General features: G+C 41.7%; 1 protein-coding gene across 1 annotated transcript in view; it reads left to right on the forward strand.

Annotated features, from left to right (window-relative positions):
• LOC311111197 (switch-associated protein 70-like) overlaps positions 1 to 9412 on the forward strand; it is a 28366-nt gene extending 18954 nt beyond the window's left edge. The window contains exons 8-12 of the mRNA XM_084153900.1: positions 5713 to 5820; positions 6137 to 6303; positions 7755 to 7953; positions 8510 to 8606; positions 8799 to 9412. Coding sequence (XP_084010026.1) covers positions 5713 to 5820; positions 6137 to 6303; positions 7755 to 7953; positions 8510 to 8606; positions 8799 to 8917 — 690 coding nt within the window. The 3' untranslated portion in view covers positions 8918 to 9412. The remainder of the gene's footprint in view (positions 1 to 5712; positions 5821 to 6136; positions 6304 to 7754; positions 7954 to 8509; positions 8607 to 8798) is intronic.
• Positions 9413 to 10023: the final 611 nt, after the last annotated feature.

Below are 10023 nucleotides of genomic sequence, written 5' to 3' on the forward strand. Positions count from 1 at the left end.
AGATGCAGATGGCTTTCACTTCTCTTCACGAAAATTGAATGGTTATGGGTCTGAATTAGGGGTGTAACGATCCATCTACTACATCGATGTATCGATTTATATTCCTATGATCCAACTACATCGATCTGTGCTCGGCGAGTTGGCCTTTTGGACAACATATATCAATCTAACATCGTTTTAAAATGTAATAAATCGATTGTATCGATACTAGGAAATAACCCATTGGATTTAAGCACGTCAGACTTTATATGGATGTTTTTTCTTAGCACTTTTAATGATAAAGGCTTTAAACATTACTCGATTCAGTCTGCCTATCCGTGACGTCATCGCCCCGCGCCAGCAGCAGCGCAAAGGCGCAAAGACAACAAAACATAGCATGGCGGACGACAGAGGAGAAGCCGACGAGTGAGAAATTATCAAGCCACCATTGCGGTCCTTACAAGAAACAGGAATCTAGGAAACTTCACCTGCACTGTCCAGTATCCAGGTATTTATTTCAGTCACACTGGTTGAATTTTTGGCTAAAAGGTTACTGAATCGATTTCAAGTCACTGAATCGTTTCGGATCGTATCGTTCTAAATGAACCAATATCGTCCTTGAATCGTATTGACAACCACGAATCGTGATACAAATCGAATCGTTGTTAAAACGAATCGTTACACCCCTAGTCTGAATAAATAACTGCTATAGCCTATCGCAATCGTGCGTTCGCTCTTCTTTCAAACAACCCGTGAGTTCTATTGGCTGCTGTATTTAACGTTCAACAAACAAGAGCTTGCGTTCCTCTTCGAATAGTCTATTGGTATAAGAAATGAAAAAAAAAAATAATAACGATGTCCAGCAAGCTATTCCAGTCTAGCGTTTCCTGCATAGAACTCCAAGAGCTCAGGAGCGTTATTTAAGGAGAGAGGCCAGCGGAGCACAGGGTGTGCGTATTGTGCAAGAGACAGAGGCTATAAGTTAGAAGCTTATTATGCATAACCATCGATAATTAGCTAAATATAAGGCTAATACTGCATTGAATTTATTACCTGAAAGAGGTAGGCTACGACATCTATACAGTGGCTTGTGAAAGTATTCACCCCCCTTGGCATTTTTCCTATTTTGTTGCCTTACAACCTGGTTTTAAAATGGATTTGTAGGGGGTTTGTATCATTTGATTTACACAACATGCCTACCACTTGAAGATGCAAAATATTTTTGGGTGAAACGAACAAGAAATAAGACAAATTACAGCTGCAAGTCTCTTGGGGTATGTCTCTATAAGCTTGGCACATCTAGCCACTGGGATTTTTGCCCATTCTACAAGGCAAAACTGCTCCAGCTCCTTCAATTTGGATGGGTTCCGCTGGTGTACAGCAATCTTTAAGTCATACCACAGATTCTCAATTGGATTGAGGTCTGGGCTTTGACTAGGCCATTCCAAGACATTTAAATGTTTCCCCTTAAACCACTCAAGTGTTGCTTTACCAGTATGCTTAGGGTCATTGTTCTGCTGGAAGGTGAACCTCCGGCCCAGTCTCAAATCTCTGGAAGACTGAAACAGGTTTCCCTCAAGAATTTCCCTGTATTTAGCGCCATCCATCATTCCTTCAATTCTGACCAGTTTCCCAGTCCCTGCCGATGAAAAACATCCCCACAGCATGATGCTGCCACCACCATGCTTCACTGTGGGGATGGTGTTCTCGGGGTGATGAGAGGTGTTGGGTTTGCGCCAGACATAGCATTTTCATCTGACCAGAGTACCTTCTTCCATATGTTTGGGGAGTCTCCCACATGCCTTTTGGCGAACACCAAACGTGTTTGCTTATTTTTTTCTTTAAGCAATGGCTTTTTTCTGGCCACTCTTCCGTAAAGCCCAGCTCTGTGGAGTGTACGGCTTAAAGTGGTCCTATGGACAGATACTCCAATCTCCACTGTGGAGCTTTGCAGCGCCTTTAGGTTTTATCTTTGGTCTCTTTGTTGCCTCTCTGATTAATGTCCTCCTTGGCTGGGCCGTGAGTATTGGTGGGTGGCCCTCTCTTGGCAGGTTTGTTGTGGTGCCATATTCTTTCAATTTTTTAAATAATGGATTTAATGGTGCTCAGTGGGATGTTCAAAGTTTCTGATATTTATTTATAACCCAACCCTGATCTGTACTTCTCCACAACTTTGTCCCTGACCTGTTTGGAGAGCTCCTTGGTCTTAATGGTGCCGCTTGCTTGGTGGTGCCCCTTGCTTAGTGGTGTTGCAGACTCTGGGGCCTTTCAGAACAGGTGTATATATACTGAGATCATGTGACAGATCATGTGACACCTAGATTGCACACAGGTGGACTTTATTTAACTAATTATGTGACTTCTGAAGGTAATTGGTTGCACCAGATCTTATTTAGGGGCCTTCATAGCAAAGGGGGTGAATACATATGCACGCACCACTTTTCCGTTATTAATTTTTTTCATTTCACTTCACCAATTTGGACTATTTTGTGTATGTCCATTACATTAAATCCAAATAAAAATCCATTTAAATTACAGGTTGTAATGCAACAAAATAGGAAAAACGCCAAGGGGGATGAATACTTTTGCAAGGCACTAGGGCTAAATTTAATCTAGAACAGAGTTATCTATTTTGGATGCAATTTGAATGGAGTTGATAAAGAGAGAGAAAGACTGTGAGAGAGTGCTCGCGCATGCACTGATTTACAACAACAATATTCGAGTGATAGGCTGTTTTAACACTCTGCAGCTGCAATTTAAGAAAACAAATCTTTACAATTAAAAAATAAAGAGACCCCCGAAAGCCAGATGGAGAAGGGTAAATTAGATGCGCATTCGGTCTTTATATTACTGTAGCATAGGCTATGCTGTAGCAAATGTAGGCCTACCTGTCACAAGAAAAAAAAGTTACCATGATGATAGGTCTACATGCATTGTGAACAGCGCTCCATACTGAGATGGGCAGTCTGTCCCCACCCTGAGCGTTGATGATTCATCATGCAGAGGCTGTAGAGAAGTCAGATTTAGACATCGCATATGATTTAACAGTTCCATTTTACGCCATGCTGTTCATATAAATTATTTATTATCATTTACTGGTTTCTCACAGTTATTTATCCCGGGAAAAGGGAGTGGTTTTGAGCGGTAAATCCCGGTAAATCCCGGTAAATCTCGGTAACCGGGTTCCCGCCATTCAACCCTACCCTTGAAGTGTAAAAAAAGATATACAAATTATTTGATGAAAATTGTTATTTGGCCTTACTGCTATTAACCCATACAAATGCATTGAAACAAATGCATTGAATAACATATTCACTACATGGAACAACAGATAGTCCCCCCCCCAAAAAAAAGGAAGGAAGTTTGTTCTGAAATGTCTGTACTGTATCTGAGGGTCTCCTGTAGCTCAGTTGGTAGAGCATGGTGCTTGCAATGCCAGGGTTGTGGGTTCGATTCCCACGGGGGGCAGGTATGAAAAATGTATGCACTCATTAACTTTAAGTCGCTCTGGATAAGAGCGTTGACGAAAATGTAATATAAGGAGATCAGGAATTAAATATATGTATTTAATCCCTAATATTTGGCACTAAACAGTCTCCATATATGCAGTACTTCCATTCATTTTTTCAACTGGTACCGGGGGACCATCATTCGTGGGGGACGACATGTTTACTGTTGCCTTGTTTTTCATTAGATCTGAGAGAAGGAAAAAAAACGTATGCAAATGTAGCTGGCTCAGGGACACCTGTGAAAGAGCTGATGCCTGTATTCCGGTGCTGGTCTACTGGTTATTTAGATCTCTCAGACTACCCACTTCCCCCTTTGCACCAGCATCTGGAGGCCCAGGTTTTCTTCTTATGCGTCTTTCTTTGCTATTCAAGTTCTCGACTCAAATTAGATCAAGTACCACTGTCCTCCTCTGAAAGAAGTCCTTATCTCTTTATATTATTTGGTTGCTGTTTTGTGACAATTATAAAGGATAAACATATGATAAAGCGGTCTGATAAGTCTAATGATTGTAGCTTGTCTGTCCCACTGAAAAGCACCAGCCTGTCCAATATCCGTTTCTTCTCCTTTAGACCAAACTCAATGGCAAGTTCATTTTTAAAGCCTGTTGAATTGAGATGGATTTTCCCTAGCAGTTTCCCTAAAGTAACCTGTAGTTGAGAGTGTAAGGGCTGAATTAACACCGTCACGTTGACTCAAAACAAATTTTTAAAGCCATGTCCCCCCCATCCTTGACTTTTCCTAAATAAGTCTATATAACACACTGTTGTTGTTAGAATCTTAATATCACGAACAGAATTTGTGTTATAAGCAATTTTAAGAGGACATGGCTTCCCCCTGCCTCTTATTCAATGCCAGTCATTCACTGGCAGACAGCCTGCGCAGCAGATGATGGCCCATCGAAACTACACCTAAACTATATAAAAATTTATTTCACACATATAAAAATAATTGAGTTAGCCTAAAGACAAGATTAAATTGACAATAGATTAAGATTAAGATCACTTTATTCATCATATGTACACAAGGTCCAACTAAAATGTGACTTCTGCTTTATCCCAACCCTTCCGAAAGACACACACACATATACAGGCTGGAAAGGTTGGAGCAGGGGGCTGCCACACTGGGCGCCCATGGAGCAGTTGCTAATAGTCTGATGGGTGAGAACATTATCTATTGAGTAATTGTATATGAAGAATCTGATTAACAGCGCAGCTTGGAATTCAAAGTTTCAAGTTTGGAGTTTGAAGTTTTATTTGTCACATGTACAAGTACAGTGAAATGCATAACTTGCAAGCCCTGCCCTGCCCAACAGTGCAGTATTACATATCAAAATAGTATAATGAAAACAACCACGATAAATAAGAAATAAGAGAGGAAGCTATATACTTGAGGTAGATATGTACATGTAGGCAAGATATTAGGAGAAAGTAACTGTTAGCAGGATAAATAATAATATTAAACAGTATGGCAGCAACATAAATGGAGGGTGTTTGTGTGTATGTAAGTGTGTGGGTGTAGGTGAGTGTGTGCAAGAGTGTCAATGTAGGCCTAAAAGGTGGATGGATATACATGTAAACAGGGCTGAAAAGTGACTGGTAGCAGGAATATATAAATACTTATGGTAATATACTAATGGTAATATATTCACGTAAACAGGAGTAATAATGACCAGTAGCAGGATAAATGGATAGATACTTATGGTAATGGTAATCAATAATCAATGAACATCTTGACACAGAGGCAGGGGAAGGAGAGCCAAAAAGTGACATTCAAATTCTCCTACAGAGTCACAAGCTGGTAAGACGTTGTGATGTCTATATATATATCTATAGTATCAGAAAGAGCAGATTCTGCAGTTTCTAAATCACCTATCCTTGCTAAACTACTCTTAAAAATGACCCATTGAGCTCTATTTCAAAATATAACTTTTTGGCAGATTTACTGCGATTCCATGCGCAACACTCAAACCACAGTAATATATTTAAACTCAAAATATGCCATTCTGTTCTTTTGAAATGCATTTTCTTAAATTCATAATGTTCCTTAAAGCCTCTATGCAGTCTTTTTAATGTTATTTTTTAAATCATCACTGTATGTCTAATAAATCACTGTGTTTATTTCCCTGGGCCTCCTTTTGCCGTTGAAATGCTTTAGACCTCATAGAGTGGAAGTATCATATCCCTTTTCCAGTGTTAAGGCTTCCTCTCCCTTGGCTCCTGACAGAAACTGGAGGAGGCAGCGGCCACAGCGACTCTGGAGGAGCAGAGGAGAAAGCAGACCCAGACTGACCTGCAGGACCGCTACAGAACAGACCTGGAGAGAGAGAAAATGGTAACCAACCACAAAGCTGCATTCTAGCTCTGTTCCAGGAAGTGCATACTCAGAATGAGTGCAACAACGTATTGCTCAGTGAGACTTCTCTCATGACTTTGAATCATTGCGTTTGATGAATAACAAAGTATTATTACTATTATTATTACTATTACTCACAGTATGAGTAACAGTATTATTTATGGAGTTATCTGGGAAAAACACCATTGAATGACACATGCACAGCACATGCTACTTTGTACTGTGTGTCCGTGCATTAATGTCTGTGAGTCCAGATGATCATATCAAACTGTGTGTGTCCACTGTCCTCCGTCAGGTGCGTCAGCAGATGGAGGAGCAGGTGGCCCAGAAGTCCAGTGAGTTGGAGCAGTACCTGCAGCGTGTCAGGGAGCTGGAGGATATGTACCACCGCCTGGAGGATGCACTAGAGGACGAGAGACAGGCCAGGCAGGATGAGGAGACCATGCGCAAACTACAGACCAGGTTAGGCACAACACACACTTGACACACTCATAGACAGTAGCCTTACACTGAGTGTACAAAACATTAGGAACACTTTCCTAATAGTGATTTCCCCGCCCCCCCCTTTTTGCCCTCAGAACAGCCTCAGTTCGTCCGGGCATTTTTTTATTTTTTTTTATTTCACCTTTATTTAACCAGGTAAACCAGTTGAGAACAAGTTCTCATTTACAACTGCGACCTGGCCAAGATAAAGCATAGCAGTGCGATAAAAACAAACACAGAGTTACATATGGGGTAAAACAAAACAAAGTCAAAAATACAACAGAAATACATATAATATACAGTGTGCAAATTTAGCAAGTTATGGAGGTAAGGCAATAAAATAGGCTATAGTGCAAAATAATTACAATTAGTATTAACACTGGAATGATAGATGTGCAAGAGATGATGTGCAAATAGAGATACTGGGGTGCAAAAGAGCAAAATAGATAACAATATAGGGATGAGGTAGTTGGGTGGGCTAATTTCAGATGGGCTGTGTACAGGTGCAGTGATCGGTAAGGTGCTCTGACAACTGATGCTTAAAGTTAGTGAGGGAGATAAGTGTCTCCAGCTTCAGAGATTTTTGCAATTTGTTCCAGTCATTGGCAGCAGAGAACTGGAAGGAATTGCGGCCAAAGGAGGTGTTGGCTTTGGGGATGACCAGTGAGATATACCCGCTGGAGCGCAGACTACGGGTGGGTGTTGCTATGGTGACCAATGAGCTAAGATAAGGCGGGGATTTGCCTATGGACTCCACAAGGTGTCGAAAGCGTTCCATAGGGATGCTGGCCCATGTTGACTCCAATGCTTCCCACAGTTGTATCAAGTTGGCTGGATGTCCTTTGGGTGGTGGAAAATTCTTGATACACACGGGAAACTGTTGAGCGTGAAAAACCTAGCAGCGTTGCAGTTCTTGACACACACAAACCGGTGCGTCTGGCACCTACTACCATACCCCATTCAAAGGCACTTCAATCTTTTGTCTTTCCCATTCACCCTCTGAATGACACACATACACAATCCATGTCTCAATTGTCTCAAGGCTTAGAAATCCTTCTTTAACCTGTCTCCTCCCTTTCATCTACACTGACTGAAGTGGATTTAACAAGTGACATCAATAAGGGATCATAGCTTTCACCTGGATGCACCTGGGCAGTCTATGTCATGGAAAGAGCAGGTGTTCCTAATGTTTTGTACACTCAGTGTACGTGCACTGATTAAAGGTAGTACACTATATAGGGAAAAGGGTGCCATGTGGGACACAACTTCACACGACACACACAGATGTAGTGTACAGATCGCACAGTTGTGTATCAGTAGGCTGTGTATAGATGTTAATGTTCACATTCTCAGGCGTCTGCACCCAGCATTTGTTTGAGTGTCTGTCTGTGATTGGTTCATGTGGTGTGTCTGTTTCTGCATGTACTCAGGCTTCTGGAGGAGGAGTCAGCCAAGCGGGCAGAGCTGGAGCAGATCCACCTGCAGCAGCAGAGGGCCATCTCCCAGACCCAGGCTGAGAAGCAGGAGCTGGAGAGCGAGCGGCTGGCCAAGGAGACGGCCCTGCAGGCAGCCATGCTGCAGCTGGAGAGTCTTGAGAGAGAGAGGCACGGAGCGCTGGAGCAGTACGAGGTCAGAGAACACCCTGTCTGTGTTTCAATATGGCTGCTAGTAGGGACCATGTCCCCTATTAACACATCACTTAAAGTAAGGTGTTACCAGGCCATTTCATAAACAAGATTTAAAGAAATTGGCAGGAAGTACTTCCTTTAGACCTATATGTCTTTATCTTGTGTTGTTGCTGGTAGCTGTAGGTCTATCTGTGAGCAACCACTGGTCTTTATTCGTGAGCAACCACTGGTCTTTATTCAGCTGAAGATAGTGTTGAGTCAGTGGAAGGCTGGCTGACGTTTGAACCAGAAACAGACAGTCCGTCCCTGACCACCACCCTGACAGTAAGCACAACTGACCGCAACCGTCTAAAGTGGTTTGGCACCAAACTAGGCTTCTTCTTGACTTACTCGCAACACAAAACCATCATAGAGGTCTCTCCTTGCACTCTGTTGCCATCTAGTGGTGATTTCACTGAGAACCGTCTCTACTTCAAGAACAACATCATATCTTCTTTATTACTCAAAGGGACTTCTACTTGCCGTCATTTAGATATATGTGTGTGTTTGTGTTACAGGAGGTGAGAATGAAACTGGAGCAGGCAGCTAATAAGACCAAGAGCTGGAAGGACAAGGTGGCCAAGCACGAGGGGCTGGTCCGTCTCATCCAGCCAGGTAAGTAAGAATGGTAGAATGTCCTCCACTGCATATTCATGTTCTGTTCTGTTCTCCTTTCCATACTCATATTACCATGTTATTGATGTCTTTGTTCTATTGATATGTTGTTTCAATACAGTCTGTGATGTTTTCTTTCTCTGTCTGTCTGTCTGTCTGTCTGTCTGTCTGTCTGTCTGTCTGTCTGTCAAGGCGATAAAGGACCACAGAGGATGACTAACTGGGGCCCAGCAGCATTCACAGACACTGAGCTGGACCTGAGGAAGAAGTCCTGGCAGGAGAGGAAGAACCACAACCAGTCAGCCCAGTAGACTAGAGACGGTGCTTCTTACCTGATAGTCCAGACATCTTACTGTGATCTTGTAGCATCAGGATACTGTTGTCGTATTGTTGTTGAGAATTAAATAATGTGTACAGTTGCAAAATTCCGGAAACTTTCTGAAAATGTCCAGGATTTCCTGCTTATTTTCTCATAATTCTGGTAATCTTCAAACCGGGATTTCTGGAATTCTGCAACCCTACTGTGCCAATGCTTTGACATTCCAAGTGTTAGCCCATTCTGATAACAGAGGTCTTTAACCAGGAAATATAGCTGTAGATATTCAGTGAATAATATGTAAAAATAAAAATAAATAAATAAAGTGAGTGTCATGTGAATGTAATAATATTAAAGTAGTAATAAACATAAAGTAATAAGATTAAAGTAATAAGATGTTTTATATTTAAAATGGCAATGCATAAGTAGCGCATCTTATAAAATATATTTAAAGACATTTCTTTATACTGTTGCTGTCTGTTTTAATGGATGAGGGATGTGAGAATTATATGTTAGAATAGTAGGCGAGTAGTGAAGGTTAAAATAAAATAGATATGGCATGTATATATGGCTCTGGGTTAGATATGCTCAGCCTTGATATATATTTTATACATTTCATTTAATTGAATTTTTTCTGTCTTGGTTTGCCTGTGGGAACTGTGGAACCTTGAGTAATATTCCTATGAAATACTTGGCCGATGCCCTCTTGTGGTTTCATGAGTTAAAGCATCTGTTGGCTCTGCTGTAACTCACAGTAATATTATACTGTGGTGGGCTGAGAGTTACTGTAGATACCTTGATCTACTTGAGTCCATAGCTATAGTTCCCCTTGTGTTGTTGTAGTTAGGTGAAGTTAAATTTAACCAAACATAGGCGAGTGTGAGCTGAGCTCTGTGCTTGTGTGTGTAATAATGAATGTTGGTGCAGTGAGAACTCATGAGATCTAACTGCAGGGATGAAACTGCTGGGCTCTAGTGTTTCTCTGCGAGCTATGAGCTGGGTTCTATTCTCTCTGGGGGAACCAGGGCCCTGGACTGGGATCCATTCTCTCTCTCTTGGGACCCCAGGTCCTGCTGAACTCCATTCTCCACTCTGCACCAC

Source organism: Coregonus lavaretus, assembly GCF_964263955.1.
Source record: "Coregonus lavaretus genome assembly, chromosome: 37".
Taxonomy (NCBI): domain Eukaryota; kingdom Metazoa; phylum Chordata; class Actinopteri; order Salmoniformes; family Salmonidae; genus Coregonus; species Coregonus lavaretus.